Source organism: Archocentrus centrarchus, chromosome 6 (genome assembly GCF_007364275.1).
Source record: "Archocentrus centrarchus isolate MPI-CPG fArcCen1 chromosome 6, fArcCen1, whole genome shotgun sequence".
NCBI lineage: Eukaryota > Metazoa > Chordata > Actinopteri > Cichliformes > Cichlidae > Archocentrus > Archocentrus centrarchus.
The window spans coordinates 20473934-20499414 of record NC_044351.1 but is presented as its reverse complement, the minus strand read 5'-3'; the positions used below and the strand labels follow the sequence as shown (position 1 = coordinate 20499414).

Here is a 25481-nt window from a genome sequence, read left to right as displayed (position 1 = left end):
CCTGTCTGTTTCCTCAGTTTCCATTTATTTGAGAAAAAACACTGAAATAAAAGCTCTTCCTTTGAAGCGATAAGGAAAATTTTTTTGTGTATTTTCTGCCACAGAAAAGTACATTCACATCGTCATAAATGCACACTTTTAAGCATCGGCGAGTCATACTGAGGATCGTAAAAGCAAAAACTGGAAGATGTTCAAACTCTATCCATTAACACAAGACAAACATGCAAAAGCAAGTATTTGTTTGCTGGAATTTGCACATTAAACAGATGTTAACAGCGGGAGGGGGGGGGCAGGATAAAACTATACAATCCTCACAGCTTTGCAGCATATAACACGTGTGAGAAAGTTTTCTCATCTGTGGCAAACTCCACATTCTGGGTTAATTAGCTTAATAGTGTTGGTCACAGAATGTTTCTATTTTTTGCTAAAGTCAGACAAGCTCACACAAATAAACCTTTCATTGCTTCAGACTGCTGACGTCTCTAGTGCAACTTTCATGTCTATTCTTAACTTAATTGGCAGTGTAATAAGGCCGACATGCAAGTCAACAGGCGCATCCCGTCAAAGCAACACTTTTGTGGACAAATCACATGGGTGAGAGCGCATGAGGCTACTTGTTTAGCCGCAGAGCTCTTAGAATATTTTGAATGCTTCTCTTAATTTTCTTTTACAGAGGCATTTTGTTACAGAAAAATACCCAGAGCTACCCCAAACATCAAGACAACTCCAAAAAAACAAACAAAAAAAAACTTTTACTGAGGTGGATCCTCGAAGTACAAAAATATAATTTAAGCTCACGTTAAGATGTTCTAGTTTGAAAAGTCAGTCTACTATTAGCCTCAAAATGTACATAGAAAGGAGTTTCTTTCCTGACTGCAGGCCTACAACAAACATTTTTTGCATATTCTGTTTGTGTGTGTTATTAATTCATAACTAGGCTATAAAGAACTCTTGAGCCAACACCTTTTTTTTACATCTGGGCATGGGGATGGTCCATTTACAGATTAGTGGAATTTATTTACTATAGGCACAATATACTAGCAGCTCCACACACATCTGTACCAAACTATTATATTGGTTTACTACTCCAAACATGCTAGACAAGAACGATCAATACATTACTCTATGTCCGGGGTTCTCAAAGTGTGACCTGTGAGCCAGTGGCAGTTCCTGTTAGCATGTTGTGAGGCCTGTGAGGACAACAAGGAAAGAATGCACTAGTTTACATTAAAGTCATCCACATGTCAAACTACGATATACACTCACTGGCCACTTCATTAAGTACACCTTTCTAGTACCTGGTTGGAAAGCTTCAACAAGGTGCTGGAAACGTAGAGACGTAGGTCCGTATTGACATGACAGCATCAAACAGTTGCTGCAGTTTTGCCAGCTGCACAGCTATGATGCAAATCTCCCATTCCACCACATACCAGAGGTGCTCTGTTGGAGACCTTATGACTGTGGGGGCCATTTGAGTACAGTGAACTCAATGCCACATTCAAGAAGCCAGTTGGAGATGTTCTGAGCTTTGTAGCATGGTTATCCTGCTGGAAGCAGCCATCAGAAGATGGGTACACTGGGATCATAAAGAGATGGATGGTCAGCAGCAATACTCAGGTAGGCTGTGGCCCAAGAGGTCCAAAGTGTGCCAAGAAAATATCCCCCACATGGATACACCACCAGCAGCAGCTTTACCCATTGATGCAAGGCAGGATGGAGTCATGCTTTCATGTTGCTTACACCAAATTCACCCTACCACCTGAACGTCACAGCACGTATAGACCAGGCAACATTTCTCCAAACTTCAATTGTTCAGTTATGGTGAGCCTGTGTGAATTGCAGCTTCAGTTTCCTGTTCTTAGCTGACAGGAGCAGCACAGGTGTGATCTGCTGCTGCTGTAGCCCATCTGCTTCAGGGTTTCACATGTTTATTGTTCAGAGATCCTCTTCTGCATACCTTGGTTGTAAAGCGTGGTTGTTTGAGTTACCATGGCCTTCGTGCCAGCTGGGAGCAGTCAGACCATTCACCTCTGACCTCTGACATCAACAAGGCATTTTTGCCCAGAGAACTGTCACTCAGTGAATATTTTCTCTTTCTCTGTAAACCCTAGAGATGGTTGCGTGGGAAAGTCCCAGTCAATAAGCATTCTTAAATACTCAGACCAGCCTGTCTGAAACCACCAAGCATGCCACATTGAATACAGCTTAAATCACCTTTCTTCCTCATTCGGATGAACAGGTGTACCTAACAAAGTGGCCAGTGAGTGTAGCCGCGCAGAACAAAACCAAAAACTCTTGTGTTACAGCCTTCATAGCAGACTAAACCTTTCTAACATTGACAGATATAGCTGGTGTCAAGAAATGTAACATTAAATGTATTAAACACCACAAAAAGGAAATTACAAACACATATTGCCATAAATAACAGACACGTCACAAACATTTCTAGTGTCTGTGAGGTGCATTTTTCTTGTGCAGCCCTCATCCGTACGCTGGCTCCGTACATTGGTTGTCAAAACCTTGAGAACCCTTGATCTACGTGAATAAAGGCATACAAATTTCCTGCTCTCCCTCCTCTCAGTGTTATTGAACTGAAATAGCTGCTAATTGTGACTCAATATTAATTTAAAAGCACATTATGGGGCTTATTCACTCCCACATTTGTAAGAAAACGAACCAATACATTCATTTCAAAAAGTAAACCTAACTACAAACATCCCAGCTACCGTCTCGCCTTCCAGGTAGGAAACAGGGTTGGTGCTCTTTAAGGAAAGTTTACAAAGTGAGTTTACCATCGGCTGAGTCTAAGTAAACATTCATATGTGAACAGCTGGTACACTCCCCCATTATACTCACAGCCACGGCAGTTCAACATGCTTTCCTTTCTTGATTTGGTTCTCAGGGTAGCCTGACTTTATTAGATGGTGGTTCTGGTTTACTGGAGGTTTGCATTTTTGCTTGTTATTAACCTGCTCTATAACAAATTAAGGTACTTCATAGGAAGCTATAAACGCATAAAAGGTTTTCTATTTGAGAAAATGATGCAGCCACACGTTGAACATCATATCGACTCATTTAGAAGATTCCACTTAGAGGTGTTTGTTTTAAAAAAAGAAATGTTGGTCCACTTTTTCCTCTATTATCATTCTTCCTGATTATTAAGTGCTTCCATCTTGTGGCTCAACAAGTGAACCGGTAATTTAACAGCTCACAAAACACCCTCAATGGAGTCTTATCATCATATTATCGTAAAGTTAGAATATGAATTATTAACTTTTAAACCTTTTCACTTGCTTGCATTTTGGATCTATCATTTTTCGGCATAACCCATTTTATAATAAGTTAGAATATAAAAAGGAAATTATGTTTATTGATTTATTCAACGCACAGAAAAAAAAATGATGTGCTTGCGTTTGGTTTCTTCAAACTGGAAGGCTCAAATGAAAGCTGCTCAAGAATGCAGAGACCTCAGCCCTGAGGGTGGAATTAGTCACTCTTGGAGCTTGAAATAGAAAAATCTTAATTCCAGCTGCTGAAAATTAGTTAATTCAAGTTTCATAAAAGTGGTAGCAACAAGAAAACTGCTCAGATTTAAGTCTGCTCACTGAAGACACCCCAACTATTTGTTCTGGAGATCTTTCTGTAGTCTCTGCTGGATGTCACACACACCAGTGTGGAGCCGTAGCGCCCCCTGTCTATGCAATGTGCTCAAGGTCCTGAACTCCAAAGGCATGGTGTGAGGACTCGAGCTGGAGGTATACTCATACTTCAGGGTATCGTAGTAGTGGTATTTAACTGGTTTGCCTTGCGGGTTGAGCGGAAAGGGCCAAAAGCCGTAAAGGTGGATCTCCTCACAGAAGCGAGTGGCCATGGTGTACATGAGGAGGCCAGTGGTCGGACGTTTGATGTGGACATTGTTCGTCAGCCAGTACCTGTAGAGAGAGACATACAGTATGCTGTAAGATGCACTCAGTGACAGAAAAGGAGCCAATTTGGACATAACCAGAACAAAAGGAAGAACATTCAAGGTCTCCATAACTGCTTATCACAATGCAGCCTGCATTAACTAGGAAGGACTTGCTTTTCTCCTTCAGTAAGACCAGTGAGACAGGAGCTGAATCCTACGTGACACAAGGAAAAACACAGTTTGACAGATACCTTTCTGTCTTACAACTGTCTTATGTATTCCTAAAGTCTTTTGTAGCTATTGGTTTAATATTTCGGGCTCTTAAAGATTAACAGTCTTTCAAATACGAGGATTGGCTGCTTTCTTCCTCTCTCTCCTTTTTGTAATCTTCGCACGTTTTCTACTGGTGATTGGATGAAATAAGCAAAGGAAAGATTTTTAATTTTCTGACACTTCTTAAACAGATTTACACTTAAAAAAAAACGATAAAGATAGTAATTTCAGCACAATATGCTTCGCATTTTCAGGTCCAGCAACATCTATACAGGAAACAAATCACTTCCATCTGTCTAGTTTCATGACCAAAAGACTCCTGAAATAGAAATTTCACTGTGGGAGAAAAAAGGATTTTCTCACTGCAGTTGCAGAGCCTCACTGTAGGTTTCTCGGGGGTTAAAAAAAGGAACTTCTGGATGCTGAATTTGACATTAAATCAAAATGTTCAGGTGGATGTTTTTTTTTGCACAGTGTTTGCTGAGCACATACTGTATGTTTTTTTACTGTGTGAGCTTTTTTTTTTTTTTTTTAAACAAAGCTGCAGACACTAAAGCTGCTCTGCACAACTATTTTCTCTACCTGAGGTGACTAGCAGCTCCTGTGACAGTGACATGCCACACGCTCCCCTCGGGAGCAGCTTCAGGGACAGATGGTCACACGTTCACTTGCATCAGCTTCATTTTCCTTTCCAGTCACTAGCCCATTTGTCCAGCCTTGAGGCCACAACAGTCTCCTCAGTCTCCTCTAACACCCTCTATAGTTAATGTGGAAACTTGTGTTGAGATGCAGCAGCGGTAACCTCCCACTCTAATCAGTTCATGAGCCATGCAGGGCAAGAGAACAGGGTTTAATTATCAGTGGCATCATCTGAGGTGAGAATTGGTTACAGTGAATATGAGCACAAGCTTTATTCTCTGCTGCAACCAACAAGGATTTAAAGTTCAGCTTTTCTGAGAAAAGGTCAGACACAGCTATCAGTTTAGGGCAAAGACTGTTTCTTGCATTCTTTAAACAACAAAAATCATGGCCAGTTGCACCTCTTTGCAATACAGAGAGTTACTTGGAGCATACAAAATGGCATAATTTGGTCACTGACCAGCGGTGATTGTTAGGCTTTTAACGAGGCAGGAAAGAACCAGAGTGGAGTCTGGTTATGATAACAGAGGCAAGGACAGCAAGAACAATAGGAGAGAGAGAGATTTTTTTTTTATTTTTTAATAAACACAGGCACTTTAGGATGTATTCAACAGCAATGCAAAAAGCATTTCTTGAAAAATCACCTACAAGCTGTAAAATAAACAAATGAAATAAAATAATAAATATAATTTATAACCAAATGCACTAAACACACCATGTTAAACCACAGCGTGCCAGCCTTTCCTATTATCTGTGCTATTCCAGAGGTCCTGCAAAAGCCTCTCAACAGCAGAGCAAATAAATAAACAATATTTGCAAATAATTAAGGCAAAGTGATCTTTTCACAAGCTCATGTAAATCAGGGTAGCAGAGCTGACGAGGAACACGTGACCGCAGAGATGAAATTTTGACTTCACCTCAGTTAAGCATCAGTTTGACACTGAATTGTGAAATGTGCGTATTTACGTTCTTGCAGAGAATGACATTAAAAGACTGACATTATGAACAACATGAGGTCAATCCACCCAGCATTTTAATGCAGCTACTCTGCTGGTTGCCTGGCAATGTCACGGTGTCGGCAGGACTCGCTGCTCCCTGCTGTTTTTTTCTTCTTCTTCTTTTTTTTTTTTTTTTTTTTTTAACAAGATAGTGTCAAATTGTGGGAGCATTGTGACTCAGTGGAAATGTCATATTGTACTTATTGTACTTTGGGTCCAGCACCACTTCTGACCGTCTGATTTTTCTTTTCATTTCACCATGAGGTTGATATTTTGGTTTAATTTTGGAGTGATTGCTATGAATTCAGGGTAACAGAGTGCTGGAGCTTATCCCAGCTGTGACTGGGCGAGACCATCAAATCAAATGCAGAAAACTGCAAAGGGTTCCCATGGATGATTATGAAATACTGGCTATCACTACTTTTTAGCCACAGTATAGCAGCTGGTTAAAGACTGGCCTGCTGCACCATTTTGATTACTGTGTGCTAAGCACTATGGAAAAGCCTGCAGTCAGAGTATCTTGACTGTTCTTTTCCAGGCACGGTGGGCAGATACAGCACAGAATCACTGGAGAATTTTTAACTTCCCACTGCGCTCAGGCAGCTTTGATAGAAAACATGTACAAGGAGATGGATTTAAACACCATGTTCGCCCTTATAGTCTTGTACTGAATACCCTCTCCTCAAAGCAAGCATTCAGCATTGTGCAGCTGCATCACTGTCAGACAAAACTACGCAACACATACAGGCATTTGTGAACCTGAGCAGGCAATAAAACATGCATCATGCCAACAAACATTAATTATGGAGTTCCACAGGGTTCATTGCTAGGACCAGTTCTATTTACCCAAATTTCCCCTCTGTACCCAAATTTCCCCTCTGTGGGACAATAAAGGCTGTTTCTTCTTCTTCTTCTTACATTATACATGCTTACTTTAGGCAGTATTATTAAAAGGCATAGCATGCATTTTCATTGCCGTACAGAAGATACCCAGCTTTATCTATCCATGAAGCTAGATGACAGGCCTGTCTTAAAGACATAAAGGCCTGGATGACATCAAATTCCCTGCCTCTAAATTCAGATAAAACTGAGGTTATTGTACTCGGCCCTAAAAATATTAGAAATGGTGTCTAACTAGGTACTTAATCTTGATAGCATTACCTTAGCCTCCAGGGACACTGTGAGGAATCATTTTTGACCAGGATATGTCCTTCAATGCACATATTAAACAACATTTCTTGCATTTGTGCTAGAATCCCTAAAATTACAAACATCGAGTTTCAAAGTGATGCTAAAAACTAGTTCATGCATTTATTATTTCTAGGCTGGACTATTGTAATTCAATATTATCAGGATGCCCTAAAAAAAAAAAAAAAACTCCCTGAAAAGTCTTCAGGTGATCCAAAATGCTGCAGCTAGAGTACTGACAGGGACTAGAAAGAGAGAGAGCAAATTTCTCCCATATTGGCTTCTCCTCATTGGCTCCCTGTTAAGTCCTGATTCAAATTTAAAATCCTTCTCCTCACATAAAAGGTCTTGAATAATCATGCCCCCTCATAGTATCATATTACCCCAATAGAGCACTCTGCTCTCAGACTGCTGGCTTCCTTGTGGTTCCTAGGATATTTAAGAGTAGAATGGGAGGCAGAGCCTTCAGCTTTCAGGCCTTTCTTCTGTGAAACCAGCTCCCAGCTTGGATTCAGGAGACAGACACCCTCTTTATTTTTAAGATTAGGCTTAAAACTTTCCTTTTTGATCAAGCTTATAGTTAGGGCTGGATCAGGTGACCCTGAACCCTCCCTTAGTTAGGCTGCAATAGGCCTACGTTGCTGGGGGGGGGGGTTCCCATGATGAACTGAGTGTTGCTTCTTCATTCACCTCTTGCCACTCTCTATGTGTTTATACACCACTCTGCATTTAATCATTGATTATTATTAATCTCTGGCTCTCTTCCACATTGTGTCTTTTATCCTGTGTCCCTCCCGTGACCCCCAACCAGTTGCGGTAGATGGCTGCCCCACACTGAGCCTGGTTCTGCCGGAGGTTTCTTCCTGTTAAAAAGGAGTTCTTCCTTCCCACTTCCCAAGTGCTTGCTCATAGGGGATCATCTGATTGCTGTTTTTTTTTTGTTTTTTTCTGTATTATTATAGGGTCTTTACCTTACAATTTAAAGTGCCTGGAAAGCATGAACTCAACCCAAGTTAGTGCAAAACCTCTAAAGATCACGTTATCATTAGTTCAAGCGGCCAGATAGTGCTGCTTACAATTTATTATACTCTGCTTGTGTTTATATTTAACAAACAGGGTACAAAATATTAAATTGTGAGCTTTAAAGGTGTTGGGCAGAAACCAGGCTAGCTGTTTTCCTTTCCTTTACTCAAGGTCCTCACACTAAGCTACCTGTCTCTAACATGATATAACACAACACGAGAGCAGAACTGACATCTGTCATTTGAGAAAATAAACATATTTCTCAAATATTAAAAGCAGTAGATTATTTCCAGGGTTAAACAGGTATTTTATGTGTAAAGTGGGCCTAATGTGCATAACCCAAGTTTTTATTTATTTATTTATTTATTTTTGTTGTTGTTGTTGTTTTTACAATTTATAAATGTCTCTTAAATGTGTCACAAGCAGACAATCATAAAGCTACAAATTTAAAAAGAGGACAGCTATAAAAGGACACAGCCACTGATCAAATGAGTGCGACTGTGCCTGTTTAAAACTTGCCTGTGTAGAACAGGCAGATTGGATCAGGAAAGCAAAGGGAATAAACACATAAAATGAGATAAAAATGTAAACAAAGAAATATAGTTCATACTTGTTCAGCTGTCTTGGTGAGACTTTTCATCTGAGTGATTACGTTCTGTAAAAGTTGACACTTTTTGCCTTGCTTTCAATTTTTACACCCCTTCAAGGGCCTTTTTGATCGTCAAGTTTTAGGGTTAAAGTTAGAGTTAGGTTCAGGTCAGGGTTCGGCACTAAGGGGTAAGAGACTAACGTCAAATATGCCTTTATGTGCCCTCCCCCAACACACAGAATGGAGTCACTCTAAAGGAAATAGCTTGTAAAAGGGAACAACTTTTAGCCAGAATCTTGAGAGTCACTCATCCAAATGACGTCAAACTGGGCACCGCACTCAGCCAGGGGCCCTTGTAATACACCAGCCAAGTTTGAAGTGGATTGAAAGAACAGTTGTCATGATGGGTGAAGAACAGATGGACGGACAGAGATTTCCCAAAATTATTAGTAAGAAGATATTGTCCAAAATAGCTTTCTTTTAGTTGTGAATATTCTGTTTGGCTTTCCCAAAGACAAAAGCACAGACAGTTTCAGAAATAAGTTGGCTTAAATGGAGGCAGCGGGGAGCTAAAATGGCTTGTTACGACAGAGGATTAACTGATGGGGGGTGGGGGGGGTGGGGATGGGGGCGTATAACCAAAATAAGTCATTTTTGGAATTGTGAGTCATGCAAAGCTACTCAAGTAAAGCCCCAGAATAAAAATATGGAGCTGGAAATGAGCATAATAGCTCCCCTTTCAGGCAAATTTGATAGGTGGACTCTTGAGTGAGCACAGGCAGAGTAGCTTTATCACACTGACTGCCCCCGGATGATCAGCTATAATGCTTTGCTTAAAAATAGCCACCTGGGCTGCAGATTAGACTTCGTCAGCCCCTTTGAGTATACTGCTCACAGGTGTTCTTATGAGTCGCAGCGCACCAGCTGTGCCTGAGCTGCATCTTACCCTCTGACAGCATGAAGAAGGCGCAGTGATGGAAAGGCGGTGCGTATGTCTACGGTGTGCAGCAGGATGAGACGCAGGGCCCACTCCACACGCTCCTCTCCCCCCTTGGCCATGAAGGCTGGGATCCACAGCACGCTGCCACTGAGGCTTCGAAGACGCTGCAAGAAGCGCTCCTTCCACTCTTCGCTGACCAGGTCCTGGAAGGCCCGCTGTACTACAGACGGGTTCATGGTCACTAAGTTGGTCCGCCATCCAACATCCTGAAAGTATTCCTCTACTGGCGCCAGGTTACACCTTAAAGCAAATGATTCAGTTTTAATATTGGGAAATGTGACATTAAACTCTTAAAAGTTAAATAAATGAATCAAATGTGTAGTTTGCTAATGATGGGAAAGACCATAAAAGGCTTTTATATCCATAATAATGTTTTAAAAAAAGTCTTTAGCTTAAAATTAAAGCTATGATATCCTCTATTTTAAGTAACTTTTATCTCCTTGTGTGGTTCTGATTAGTGGAAGCTGCTCTGGCGTCTCATCGCGAAACCTTTGATAGGAAACTTTTATTAATTTATTTTTCCATGTAATTTATTGCCCATCTGTTCCCTCCCCTCAAACCCAGAGAAAGCCCTGCTGAAGAGTGAAATAGAGCAGAAATAAAGGTTAAATTCAGCTGGAAAACAGGGTGGCATTTTGCTCATTGATGTTAGTCTCTGCCTGAAAGTAAATGTCAGAAAACACAAAGCTGGTAATTATCCTCGCAGCGAAACATCTCCATTCTGTACAGCGGGTTGGGGGAGAGACTTCAGGAGGGCTTGTTGTTAATAAATTTTTATTCTCTTATCTACACACTGATTACAGTGTTTGTTCAGTGTGAATACTTCAGATCTTCATGGTTCATTCATATTTTTTACTAATAAAGTTCCAGGACTCATTCTTTACTTTCAGGCAAATTTTAATTTTCCCGAGGCTTATCCAGGTGCCTTCAGGGTTCACAGTGGGTTTTGCTAAACTTTATTAATATAGTAGCTCTTTTCCCAGCCTTAATGGCCAAAGCACTAAAAGTGCACACACATTCAGACAGCGCTTTTCCTCTCACACTTTCATACCACTGATTTGTGTGCAGCAGCTGCGTTGCTTTCATGGCAACCATGTGCTTAACTTCTTCATATTTTTCTAATATCATAGTTTTATCATCCTTTGTAAAAGCAGTAGCTCTGCTGACAGTGCACTTTGTGATTGGTCAGATGTTGCCCTTTCATGATCTATTTTTTAAACAATATAAATCTATAAAGTGAAACACATATTGTACAGGAATTTCCAAAAATGTAATTGCCATGGAATTTTTATTATTATTTATTTATTTTCAATTTTTTTTTAGCATATGAACTCTGGAGCTTTCATTTCTGTGGTTTTTACTGCTCTGGGATGCTGCGTATTACATCTTAATGGCTCCTGTCAACTGTCCACAGCAGCTAATGCACTGGCTGCAAAGAACAGCTGGTACACGCTGAGCTGAAGTAATCTATGTACCCCGAACGCTGTCAACCTACTTTGTGGAAACCGCGAGAAGGGCACAGAACTATATTTAGCTGCGACATTATCTGCCGATCTGATATGTAAGCGCTGAAGCAAATTCCACAGCTTCTCAAAATGACACCTTTCCTGTTCTGTGACTTCAGCCAACCATTGCTGCCATCCCGTGGCATTATTATGATGCCAAGGAAGTCTTAGAAATCATGACCTCCCCTCATTGGCACAACGCCGCGGCACAAGATACAAGACGAGATACACATACAACAGAATCCCGTTTGTGAATAAAAAGGTGCATGTACAAGATTTTGAGCCATCGATCAATCAGCTCAGTGAGGTGCTGCTGCACCCACCTGCTTCCTCCTTTAATTCTAACAGCACTGATTTATGAGAGGGTACAGGTAGGCAGGTTCTGTTCGATCATGCCTAACTCCACAGATAATTTATACCAGAGCACTTTTTTTTTGCATCTGCCAATTATAATACAGCCTTGACAGGCTTATTTTACCTCCAGTGAAAGGTATGAATAGTTATACATATCCCACTCAGGGACTCCTGAGCTTGCACCCGAACACAAACAGAGCTGGCTGATGGCTTCGCAAACACTGCGCTCTGCTAAATGAGAGCAGGGCCCTGGAGAGCGCCGGTGTTTCTCTGAAAAGCACAACGCGTTACCGCTGGATGCAAAAGCATTTCAAAATGTCAATTTCATGTATAATCGTGCATCTAACAGCTCTCAGCCTGACAGTTGGCTCCCAACTTTAAGTCATTAGAGAAGCTTTGACAGCTTTTTCAAATGTGCAATTAAAACATTTCCAGCTGTGTGGCCACCAGCTACAGATTATCATACCAATATGAAGTATACTCTCAGTATAGGAGATAAGATAAGCCTAAAACTAATGCACCAGTCTATTACAACTTGTGTGTTTTATGATTTATTTCAAGTGGAAGGCTTCCAAGACTCAAATCACCCATGCTACCTGATAACAAAGTCGTGAGAGTCGATCTCAGGCCCACAGCTGCTGTTCAGAAGGATCCCAGAGTTGCCCACGATGGCGCAGCGCCTGTAATGTTGGTTTTTCATGGGGGATACGGTTGGCAAGAGACGGTAGAGATTTTCTGAGATGTTTGTGGTGCTGTGACGATCAAAAACATAGTGGATGATATCTCCTGGTTTCAGCGTGCCCTTCAGAATTGAGATATCTCTCTCCGGGTCAAGGAATCTCAGAATATTTTTTCTGTGAAAAGAGAAAATATGCACCAATTATGACAGGCTGTCTTTGGTGAAGTGTAAAAAAACCTTGTGGAGATAATTGTGGAGGGTGATGAAAATACCTGATGAGGTGGGAGAGGGTCTTATTGAAAGTCCAGTTGTTTGACGAATGTTTGGCAGTGTTATTGTAGCTTGGATGGTGATGATCTGTCTCTATGTTCGCTGTTGTCAAAGCAGTGGGATTCACATGTACTGCAACCTTTCTAAATGACAAGAATAAGTCATGTTACCAACACACAGTCCCAAAAAAATCCTATTATCTCCTCTACGTATTGTTAGAATTTGTCCTGTTTATTTCTAAATCTAAAGGCCATTATGACAAGCCTTTCCTTCTCCTAACAAATATGTGACTTTGGGACTATATAAACATTGACAGACTATAACAAGGTAGATTTACAGCATGCTCACTGGCCATTTTAATAGGTACATCTGCTCAACTTCTCGTCAATGCAAACATTTGAACAGCCAATCACATAGCAGCAGCTCAATGCATTTAGGCATGCAGACATGGTCAAAATTATCTGCTGAAGTTCAAGCAGAAGAAAGGTGATTTCAGTGACTCAGTGAATGTGGCATTGTTGTTGGTGCACGATGGGCTGGTCTGAGTATTTCAGAAACTGCTGATCTACTGCGATTTTCCCACACGACCATCCGAAAAAGAGAAAATATTCACTGAGCGACAGCTCTCGGGGTGAAAATGCCTGATGTTGATGTCAGATGTTGATGTCAGAGGTCAGAGGAGAATGGTCTGACTGCTCCCAGCTGGCAGGAAGGCAACGGTAACTCAAATAACCACTCTTTACAACCACATGGGCTCACCAATATCAGATGATAGAAGACTGGAAAAACATTGCCTAGTCTGCTGAGTCTCAATTCCTGCTGTGGCAGATAGTAGGGTCAGAATTTGGCGTAATCAATATGAAAGCACAGATCCATCCTGCCTTACATCAGTGTTTCAGGCTGCTGTTGGTGGTGTAACCATATGGGGGAGATTTTATTGGCACACTTTTTAAGCCACAGCCTACCTGAGTGTTGTTGCTGATCATATCCATCCCTTTATGACCACAGTGTACCCATCTTCTGATGGCTGCTTCCAGCAGGATAACACGCCATGTTACAAAACTCAGATCATCTCAAACTGGTTTCTTGAACGCTATAATGAATTCACTGCACTCAGATGGCCTCCACAGTCACCAGATCTCACTCCATTAGAATACCTTTGGGATGTGGTGCAACGGGATATTCAAATCCTGGATGTGCAGCCGTCAAATCTGCAGCAACTGTGTGATGCTATTGTGTCAGTGTGTGAACTATAACATAAATGAAATAAAATGATGTTATCTGAAATACCGCAGTTTTTCTAAAAGTTAAATCCCGCTTTGCTCACGTGGCATATTTTGTATCATCACATGGATACCACACTCACATTGATGGGTATTTATAGCGGCTGTGTCTCGCCTTAAAAAAACTAATGAGACGCTCACTCTGAGTGACTCACTGTGGCATCATAGCTGTAAAGGATTCAGTGACCAATGGCAAGTGAAAATTATCCAGAGAGACCATTTAGCTTCCCCACTGGTGTTCTACAGCTCTGTGTGTGTGTGTGTGTGTGTGTGTGTGTGTGTGTGTGTGTGTGTGTGTGTGTGTGTGTGTGTGTGTGTGTGTGTGTGTGTGTGTGTGTGTGTAGATAGATGAGATTTCAGACCTGTGTGGTTTGGGGCCGAGCTGGTGTAAGTTCACCTTCTTTGAATGTCCAATATTTCTGAGGGGAGGGGGTAAAAAAAAAAGAAAAAAAGATTTAGATTGAATTATGAATCACTTACTGCGGTGTAGATTCTTACACTGAGCTGTATCCAGCAGCAGGCGTTACTGTACATCACTCTTTCAAGACAGAATAAAGGTGAAAAGCACACATCAAGGTATTTTTAGAGAACTCCACTGTGGGCCCATTGGCTGATGTAATGAGGGGAAATGAGGCCTTAATGGGGCCTCATTATACTGGAAGGAGGTTTTCTTTTCAGGGAAGAGAGTGATCGTTTTACAGGGGTGTTGAATGCATCAGCTAAAATGCATTTACAGTAAATATATTGTTTATGCGTTCAGATTGTTAAGCCTCAGGCAATTTTGCAATCATGACCTTGGTCACATCTAATAGATGACTTTAAATAAAGGCGCAAAGAACTGAAACATCAGAGTGCTGCTGGGCTCCTTTCATTCATTTTACAATCCCGGTGGCCTTTAAATATATTGTTATAATCATATTAGCCTGCATTTATGCAGGAGTGGAATTGGTTCTGGTGCTTCTCCCACGGCAAATCACAAACCAATGTGACCTCATTACAATGTGAGCCACAGCCGAGTAATTGCTTTCAAAACAAAATGTTCTTGCTCAAAGGGAAAATGCAAGAACGCAAAAGCTGCACAGAAGGCTAAATTTTTTTTTTAATTTTCTTTTTCCCATTCAGGTAACAGGGCATCTTTACATCTCTGTGATGACTATAAAGAGAAGCAGAGGAGGATGTAGCCCTGTTGAGATCTGGTTGGATTTTTGAGCCTGCATGTTTTTCATGCTAAATTAAGAATGGATCTTCTTGCAGGTCAAATGCAAGTGTGTGACTTGGAGGATTTGTGCGGCAACATTTCAAAGTCTGAAAATGAAAAAGGGGGAAAAAAAATAGGAGAGCCTCTTTTGTTGCCATTCAGTCAGCCCCCCCGCGCGTAGCCCCTTTTGTCTCTCTTTCACTCACTCACACACACACACACACACACACACTCACACACACATTCTCTCTCTCTCTCCTCCTTCTCCCTTTCTCTCCCTCTCCACTCCTCTCTCTTATAGTGTAAATGTATCCTATCCCGCATGCAGGCTGCTGCAAGACAAATAGCCTAATCCTTGGAGACCCAGGCAGGCAGGCTGCTGTCGGAACAGCTGCTACTGCTGCACCCAAGTGTTACAAATGTAGAAACAAACCGCGCACACTCCAGCATCCAAACTCTAAACTTCATTTCAATGCAAATAAACTCGTTTATTTCACCTGGTTATCCTTCCTCCCCTCACATCGCACCTTAAATCTTCTGAGAAACCTGAGGGAAATAACCTGCTGGGCAAGAAAACAATGGGCAGCACTAACATATCCCCTCTCTCTCACACACACACACTGCGTGGATAAATCACAGCAGGATACTTACGCAGTTTCTTCTTCCACTTCTGCAATATCATCAATTATCAAAAGCACAACCAGCAGCGTTACAAAGCCGAAAAACAGTGTGCGGAATACAAGCGGCATGGCTGAGGGGGGGAGGCTGCTGCCGGGGAGTCCCTCCGTTCAGCAAACACTGTCTTAAATTAACCTTCTTGTGTTTTCCATTTATAAATCGAAAATCCGCTCAGTCATCTGTCCCTTTGTTCTTTTCGCCGGGAGTCGGACGCTCCCCGGCGAGCTGCGGTCCCTTTTCTGCCCCCTCTCAGATGTTCAGTGCGTGTGTGAGAGAGTGTGAGTGTGTTTCCCGACGGGGCGATGCTGCTGCCGTCTCCACTGTTACCTCTATTCCCCAGTCAAACTTTGAACGCGTGCACCCACTGAGCCTGCCATGGGAGAAGCAAGATGTAGACCACATGCAGTCTTAAAGGCGCAGGGGCCAACTCTCCCATCTTCACCCCCCGCGGCCGGTTTGATCTCCCTCTCCAGGTTGCTGCTCCAGGTGTTGCTGGCGCACCGACGGAGACTGCAGCAGTGTCCTGGAGCCAGCTGCACAGGTGTACGAGGCAGGTTTGCACCGAGTGGTTTAAAAGAAAGAAAGAAAAAAATAAATAAATAAATAACAGGCATACATGAATCATCTGAGTGCAGTATTTAAGCGGGCATGTGTGGTCTGAAAGCCCACGTACCAAAGTAAAGGTCAAAGCTGCACAGGAGCTCATGCTGGAGAAATACAGTTGGAGAACCCCGGATCAGACACCCACTGAAGGTGATGGGGACATCTTTTTGTAGCTGTGTTAACCACTGCTGGGAACTGCTTGTTTGTATTTTATAGGTTGCTGCTTTGCATTTACTGGACAGCTTTAGTTATTAGTTTATGTTTTTAGTTTGAGCAGCCGGGAACCCTAAGTCTATTTCTTTTTGTTTGTTTGTTTGTTTGTTTGAAATACCACTTTAAAAACATCTAAAATTTTGCCAGTAGCAAGAGTATAATGTACATCCTTGGACAGGAGACACAACACATCTTCTCTGTACCACCAGACCAAAGTGGCATTTGAAAAATTCTACTGTCTAATCAAACCCGGTAAATAGCCTTACAGCAATGAGTCAGTGGACAGACATGTTGGTGAAAATGTTCACAGATCCAGAAAAGAAGCAGAACAGATCTTACATTTACATGACAGGATGTGCTCTGTTTGGCCACCTTCAACAAATGGCACCGGGGGCCACCAAGGTGGAAGGAGGTCTATGATCTATCATTTCCTAAGTGTATAAAAGACAGTCTGCTGTTAACAATTACACGTGTTCACTGTACTTGCTTGTGAGTCCTTAGAAAAAAGCAGAGTGGTCACATTTAAGTTGTTCCAGTGTGTTTTGATCATTTTGACAACACTTATTCCCCCTCCTGCACTATTTACACAGGCCAAATATATAAGAAACAAAAGCCATGACTTCACAGAAAACAAAGGTTAGAGAAAAGTAACAACAAATAGAAATGTGGCCAGAATAATTTTGATTTTCTTCCTTTGAACCCAATTCAAAGGACTCCAAACTGTAATAAAACTATTAAAACTACATCCATGTCAAGAGCTAATAGTACTATCACTACCACTCAGAGTGGCAGAAATGTCCTTGTTTCTTTTTAAAAAAAAAAGTACATTTGCTTATATTTTACTTGATGACTTGTTACAACCAAGGTATGCAGAAGAGCATCCCTGCATTGTAGCAGATGGGCTACAACAGCAGACAACCACACTTAGTGCCACTCCTGCTAGCTAAAAACAGGAAACTGAGGCTACAGTTTGTGTGGACTCACCAAAATTGGGCAACAGAAGATTGGAAAAGCATTTCCTGGTCTGATGAGTCTCGTTTTCTGCTGCAACATTCAGGTGGTAGGGTCAGAATTTGGCATAAACAAGAGGAAAGCATGGATTCATCCTTCCTTCTGTCAACAGTTCTAGGCTGGTAGTGGTGGTGGTGTTATGGCATAGGGGATATTTTCTTAGCACACTTTGGGGCCCTTAGCAGCAATTAAGCATTGTTTAAACACCACAGTCTACCTGAGTGTGGTTGCTGCCCCTGACCATTCCTTTATGACCACAGTGTGCCGATCTTCTGATGGCTGCTTCCAGCAGGATAACTCACCATGCCACAAAGTTCAAATCATCTCAAACTGGTTTCGTGACCATAACAATCAGTTCGGTGTACTCAAATGGCCTCCACAGTCACCAGATCCCAATCCAATAGAGTACCTTTCTGACATGTTGGAATGGGAGATTCACATCATGGATGTGCAGCCAATGAATCTCCAGCAACTGTGTGATGCTGTCATGACAGCATGGACCAAAATCTCTGAGGAAAGTTTTCAGCACCTCTTTGATTCTATGCCACTAAGAATAAAGGCAACCGAGTACTAACAAGGTGTACCTAATAAAATGACTGGAAGTGACTGAGTGGTGTATTTGGTGAGGCAGGTGTTATGTGGTCTTGTTTGGGGTGTCAAAATGCCCCTCACACACACACACACACACACACACCGCTTTCCTCTGAAACTCATCAGAACATTGCTGTTCAAAGAAATGAGGACATTTTGATTTGGGAAATTGCCAAAAACTGAAGTTGTCACACAGCAGTGTGAACCACTACTTTCACAAACAGGAAAAATATGGGGCAATGTGTCATTGGAACACCCTTTTTTGGGTACATTCATTTATTTGAGGGGCATTTTGAGACTATGGGTTGAGATTCAAACCCACATAGGCTTAACTAGCCAAATATATAACTTGTTCATTTCAAGTCCACAAACATAATTGGAAGAAGGTTTTTCTAATGATTAACTTTTAGCTTTTAGCTATAGGGAGGATGGTTATTTTGGCCTTTGTATGTATGTTAATATTTCATTACAAATATACAAAAATGATCCTATTAATCATTCTATGTCATTTTTAACTCAGGGGAAGACATGACCTTGTGGGGGTGCAATTATTTGTGTGAAGCTCCTCTTTTCCTTCACTGTGGTGAATCTAATGAAACATGAATTTTCTACATAAGTCCATGGTGGAAATAACTGCTAACTTATATAGGAATAAAATGTGCATTGTTTTCAAATGAACAGCCTCTTTTTTTGCCACTTAAATTTATCCCTGCTGAATCAACGTGCCTCCAGGCATGATTTACTCCTCTGTCATCTGCTGTTTTTGCTTGGTTTTAATGTGAGAGGCAGATTTTAATGAGTTGGCAGCTCTGTCTGATATCAGGCCACTTTTGTGTCATTTGTTTGGGGAAGAGACCTGCTCAAATGTGCAGGTAAAGGTGTCATCTGATCGAATTTATAGTTGGTGTGTGTTTCAGTGAGATTTCTGCATTTCAAATTGAAAACATGTCACAAATACAGCACCTTTGTTTTGGAGTCATACTGTGCATCTCAGCTATGTTATGAAAACAAGAAAGATGGGCAGCAAACTAGCCCCTGTAAACCTAAGTCCTGACAGCAATTTTCACAATTTTCTTAGTTGTCAGACAGTTTCAAGAAAAATCTTCTGCTGATGTTAAAATCTGAAAAAAAACCAAAAAAAACCCCAGAAACAAATCAGACCCCCCCCCCCCCCCCCCCCCCCTCTGCCTCCTCCATGTTTTATCAACCTGCCTGCACCAGAAGAGAGGCTGTGCAGCGGCTGGCTGAGATCACAACACTGTGTGTGTTTGTGAGCAGCAGGGATGAGTCTGTTAACCACAAATGATTCAGTGGTGTTATGAACACATAATTCATTCACTGGAAGTAAAAAAGACCTCTTGTTAAAGTAAAAAAAACAAAAAACACCTCCCCCCTAAAGTTTTGAGCTGCAGTGTTAATAATACATATAATAATCAGATTTAGAGAACTCCGATCAATTTCTCTGCATATAATGCAAAACTTTAAGTATTTTGATGACACTTTTGTACTGTACTTGAACTGTAAAGCAAGTTTTCTGGCCCCTCAACCAAAGCATTTTTAAAATCATTATTATTGGCACTTCACCCTGCTTCTGTAGACGACCTCTTGTTTTTACTGGGCTTTCTTTCCTTCCTTCTTTCTTTCTTTTGTGCACTGGACTTTGTTTTCCCGCAGAAGTGCTAAATATTGGATTGTTCTGTGATTTCCAAACACATTTTTGAAACATACATTTCTCAATTCTTTTTGCTTTGGTCAGGAAATTTCAGCTCTTTTTTTTTGGTGCATAAAATGGAGAGAGTGCTGATGCTGGAAAAGAAATGAATCATAGCACACATCTCTGCGTTGCTGCTATGCTGCGTCAAGATTTTTCCCTTGAATATATTTATGTTTTTGGAGCCCATGTTTGGTTTTTCTTTAGCAGATGTGCTGGAGTTTGAGCAAAGGCACGTTTTACTTGGAGCAGCAATTTGAACTCAATTAGTGCTCCATCATCTTCTGGAATTAAAGCGATTAAAGAATTTACTTCTTTATAAGTAAAAATGTTTGTAAAGTCGGTATTCCTGTGTAATTAAAAGTCAATTAATTAAATTTGTTAACAATCCATTATACATTTGCTATCATTAGCATCATTTTTGCCCTGAGTCAGTCTTTAGTTACTTAGGTGATATATAATGTAAGTAAATTAAGGATTATGCAAATCTAAAGTGAGAGTGCTCTCTGTTTTCAAATTTCACGCATACATTATCGACACAATTGTGATTCACAGACATGAATAAAGGTCTAATTTACATAAACTGAAAAGTGCAGCTGGAGCCCTGAGATTGTGCATAATGACTCATAATGATATTTACACATATAATGTCTAGTTTTACATCCAGTGCTAATTCATAGTTCAGTCTCGATCTCGTGTATTTTGTGTAACACATATGTCACGTTTGCATTCGTTTTCTCTATTCTGGGATCTTTCTGCGGCTGAATTCAGTCACTCTGGCAGATTAACAGTCACTGAAAGTGTATCAGCAATTTGAGAAAGATGCAAGTCAAAGCACCCCCAGAGAGGATTCACGCCTTTATTTTCTCTGCTTGAGTTGTTGCGTAACACTTTGTCTTACTAAAGCAGCCATTAGGCTAATTGACACCTCTTGACTAAAAGAGAAAACTCTTGCCTGCAGCAGCGTCTGTTTCCTACTAGTGGATTGTTTTTTTTTTTTTTTTTTTTTTTGCTTTGCCTTTCAACAAGGACACCTTCCCGGGGAATCGCAGTTGTTGTATTTTGTGCATCTTTCTTGTGACGAGTATCAGGAGTGAGGTGTATATCAGAGGCTGTTGAGACAGATGCAGTGATACTAATACCGCTGTTGTCATGCACAAGCTTTTATTTTTTTTTTTTGTCTTGTTCAGGAGTGTCATTGAGCTATTATTAGACTTTACAACTACCTGACAACAGCACACGCTCAAAGGCAGGCAGAAACACGTTGCACCCACATTTTTTAAAGCACGTTATAGTTACATTTGCAAGTACTGAGGTGTAATTGTAATTGTGAGATGTTTTCAGAAGGATGAAATATAATTTATTTTAAAATGCCAGCAGTGTTGCATGTAGGCTCGGTGAGATGTGTGATTTAACCTAACAGGTGCAGCAGACTGTATTTTCCTAAATCTGAAAATACTTGATGAGGACATAACGACTTGATGCCTCTGTGGGTGTTTTACATGTGTCATAATTTTACTTCAGACTTTTTTTGAACTGCAGAAAGGTTTCAGCTCTGGAACAATGTTATTATTGTTATTCATTAAAACAAAAAGTTAAAGCTCAAAGCTTTCACGCCAGCAAACCTTCCTCCTGACTCTCGCTGCTGTCGCAGGCTCAGGTGAGCCTTTGACTGGCAGGGTTCAGAGATTTGTATCTTGATACCTGGAAGGTGATCTGTTGAGATATTTTATTGACATTTCTGCAAATTTGACTTCCTATTTCTCATTTGGTTACATTTTATTAACACTCATACAGCACGGATACATTTCACAGCCAAACTTTGCACCTCAAGTATTTGTTAAGGCTGAAAATAGATCAGGAATTCAATCCAGTGTATTTGTTTTTGCCCAGAAAGGATCAACACATACTGGCATAATCATAATGATGTTTAAGGACCATAGTTAGGCTATATTGTTAAAGATATTTGCTCATCAGCCTTCACACACATATGAACTTGAGTGACATCCCATTCTTAATCCACAGGGTTTAATATGATGTCAGCCTACCCTTTGCACCACCTTCCACACCAAACTCATTCATCCATGTCTTTCTGGACCTTACTTTGTGCACTGGTGCGCAGTCATGTTGGTACAGGAAGGGACCATCCCCAAACTATTCTCACAATGTTGGGAGCATGAAATTGTCCAAAATATCTTGGTATGCTGAAGCATTAAGAGTTCCTTAATGGGAGTTCAGGGGCCGAGCCCAACTCCTGAAAAACAGCCCCACACCATAACCCCCCCCGCCACCAACCTTTACACTTGGCACAAAGCAGTCAGACAAGTACCGTTCTCCTGGCAACTGCCAAACCCAGACTTGCCCATCAGATTGGCAGACGGAGATGCGCGATTTGTTACTCCAGAGAAGACGTCTCTACTGGAGTCCATTGGCGGCGTGCTTTACACCATTGCATCGGATGCTTTGCATTACTCTCAGTGATATAAGGCTTGGGTGCAGCTGCTCAGCCATGGAAACCCATTCCATGAAGCTCTCTATGCACTGTTTTTGAGCTAATCTGAAAGCCACATGAAGTTTGGAGTTTGGATTGACTCTGCATGAAGTTGGCGACCTCTGTGCACTATGCGCTGACCCCGCTCTGTCATTTCACGTGGCCTACCTCATCATGGCCAAGTTTCTATTGTTCCCAATCTCTTCCACTTTGTTATAATACCACTAACAGCTGACTGTGGAATATTTAGTAATGAGGCAATTTCATTACTGGACTTGTTGCACAGGTGGCATCCTATCACAGTACCACACTGAAATTCACTGAGCTCCTGAGAGCAAATCATTCTTTCAAGTATTTGTAGAAGCAGTCTGCATGCCTAGGTGCTTGGTTTATACACCTGTGAAGTAAGTGGAACACCTGAATTCAATCATTTGGATGGGTGAGTGAGTACTTTTGGCAAAATAGTGTATTTACCGGATTCAGACCAGTGGTGTGGCAAGGATGAGAACGGTCATAATTTATGGAATAGATTCAACGAGGTGCTGAAAACATTCCTCAGAGATTTTGGCCCAGATTGACATGATAGTGCTATCAGAGATGCTCTTCTGATCTTCACTCGGTGTGGTCTTCTGCTGCTTAGATATTTGGGTTAATGTCATTTTACTTGATCAGAGTTGAGAGTTAACATGTCAAGAATACAAAGACTCATCTGCTATGTCCAGCAATCCAGGGATGCTATTATTCAACTCTTCTCTGGAAGCCTGGAGGAGAGGACCACATCCGTCATCTTGCACTTGCTTCCTGTGTCAATAAGGTGACTTTAATATTCTTTTGTTGATTTTTATAAGGCACTGAAACTACTTCAGTTTCATTTGCCACATCAGGAACAAAATTCTTAGAATATATGAGGTCTTATTTAAATCTCACTTCTTTTAACATGTTTAAGTGAAGGACTCTCAATTGTGTTGCTTATGAAAGGCTCTATTGTACAAAAAAAAAAAAAAAACCTTGTATGTTTTGTCCTTCCCTCAGCATCCTTATATGACATTAGGAATAAGCATGCTGATTCGGTTTCATAAGTTAAAGGTTTTGCATTTTTTTTTAATACAGTAAAATATAAACACTTGTTAATTAAAAACAATTTACAGAAACACACACTGATTTAATATCTAGAAGCATATTTTCCAGCTTCCCAAACTCTGTGACTCTGTTGTACTCATACAGCGAGAGCTAAAATCTAATGTCTAAACTAAGCCTCCAATCCACTGTGCAAATCAAAATATGGAAAGTCTCTGTCCTCATGTGGTCCCATTAATTTCTCAAGTCTATATAAAGCATCTCCCTGAGTCAGGACTTAGTACAATATTGGGAATGTGTGCTGAGCCGTGAATATAAACTGGCAGCTGAGCTCGAGCTTTTATTTTAATGGTGCCTCAACGCTTAAACGAGAATCTTTAAAAAGCCTATCTGAAAGATAAAACTGTGATCGCACACAACACACACACTCCATTAATTCCATGTTCTCTGCTCTTGTACGTCTTGTTACAGAAGCCTTGTCCTTCCCATCGCAGTGTCTTGGGTTCCCAAACACCTGACTCAGACCTCATTAAGCCGGGCGAAGTCTGGGCCACTATGGGAAATAGGTGTGGCAATTTATTGAAACATGTGCAAACATGAATCAATATACAGTATATAAGGCAAAAATAATTTGTACAATTCTAACATGTTTAGAATGACCTTTACTCTTCAACACAGGCTGAATTCTCTTAGGAAAGCTTCCTAGTCATTTCTTTAAGTTGTCTTCAGGAAGTTTTCTTTTGCCTGCTCTCTTATTCACAAGGGGTCACCACAGCGGATGGCGGTGCATATTTGATTTGGGAGATCTTTTACGCCTGATGTTCTTCCTGACGTAACCCCCAAGGGATTTGTGTTGCTGCCTGGGACCAAAGAGGCAAGCTTTCACTTGTTAGGCGAATGTGCGAATGACTACACTATGAAGCCATTTGCACGCAAACAAAACAAAGACTCAAATGTTTTATGAATTTTCTGAAAAATAATTTATTTCCAGAGTAAAATAAACAATATGCTGCCATACAAAAAGTGTAAGAAAAGGGACAATGCCAAGACTAACTGCAGAGAGCTCAGCTGAGTAACAGGTCACATGTGCCAAGTCACACCTGGGTAGAAATTCAGTGCTTGTCACTTTGACCTTGTACACACAGTCTCCTTTAGCACTTCTGTAACCTTTGTATAAATATCTTAATACAGGCCTAGTCTGAAGACACAGGTAACACACTACGTCCATGGATATGAATTGTCCCAGATCTTTTGTAACATCAGACACACACATCCCAGACAATTAGATTACATATAATTTATCCTTAATCTAATAGAAACAATCTGGGCCAAATGAAACAAACGCATTACCCCCTTCCACTTGAATGTTGAACCACATAAAAATATGACTTCTGATTTCCTTTGCTTTTTCACCAGGTGCAAAAGCCAAAAGAAAATATATTGAACTTTCTTATTCAAATAATCCCTTATTAAGACATATTAGGCTGAAAAGGAGTGAAAACAAACGTGGAAATGCTATCATGGAGAAACAAACCTGCAGTCTGACTCGAGACTAGTAATAACCATAAAAATGGATTGCACATTTGACATTTGAATTTATGAGACGAGACCTCAAAGTCTAAGCAGTATCAAAAACAGTGTCTACGATCCAGCAAGAGAACAGGAAACCAAACAGTTAGAAGGTCTAACAGGCCACTAAAAGAACCCGGTGAGGGTGTTTCTGTTCTCTGTTTCTTATAGGAAACCTTCCTGCAATAAAATAAAAATGCATCAACTAGTAGTTTGTAAACACTTGGCAACTTTTATAAATATGAATAACTGAAGAACCACCCGAACTTCTTCTTTTTGTTTTTTTTAAACTGCAAAAATGTCATTTTGAAGAGTGACGGAACAAACACAGAGTGCTGACCGACAGAAAACCGTCACTGGAATCATAACAGACCTAAAACAATATGGCAACTATAGTTTGTAGTCGTGTCCACTCACTAATAAACAACTAGGACTGAGTGGGACAGTGCTGCAGTTGTCTTCTACCACCAAGTCAACACGGGAATTCACTGGCAACACTTGACAACATCTCGCTCAAACGTAAACAACTACAATGGACCCTTATGTGTTTCCCGAGGACGTAGAGCGCAGTGGAGAGCTACTGGGACCTCGACGGGCTGTTAAATAGATCGCCTTTATCAAAACCTCTGTG

At 41.0% G+C, this 25481-nt stretch overlaps 1 protein-coding gene across 1 annotated transcript; it reads right to left on the bottom strand.

Moving 5' to 3' along the window:
- Nucleotides 1–4: 4 nt before the first annotated feature.
- On the bottom strand, nucleotides 5–15894 carry st8sia2 (ST8 alpha-N-acetyl-neuraminide alpha-2,8-sialyltransferase 2). Its single transcript, XM_030730957.1, has 6 exons — nucleotides 15558–15894; nucleotides 14071–14127; nucleotides 12428–12568; nucleotides 12073–12330; nucleotides 9564–9857; nucleotides 5–3932 (listed from the first exon to the last, which is right to left on the bottom strand). The coding sequence occupies exons 1-6, from the start codon at nucleotides 15653–15655 to the stop codon at nucleotides 3620–3622; spliced, it is 1161 nt and encodes a 386-aa protein (XP_030586817.1). The 5' UTR covers nucleotides 15656–15894; the 3' UTR covers nucleotides 5–3619.
- Nucleotides 15895–25481: the final 9587 nt, after the last annotated feature.

Coding starts and splice junctions, on each gene's coding strand:
- st8sia2 (XM_030730957.1), bottom strand. CDS start 15,655: ATGCCGCTTGTATTCCGCACACTGTTTTTCGGCTTTGTAACGCTGCTG. Junction 14,128..15,557: donor GAAGTGGAAGAAGAAACTGC/GTAAGTATCCTG, acceptor CCCTCCCCTCAG/AAATATTGGACATTCAAAGA. Junction 3,933..9,563: donor CTTCTTCATGCTGTCAGAGG/GTAAGATGCAGC, acceptor CTCTCTCTACAG/GTACTGGCTGACGAACAATG.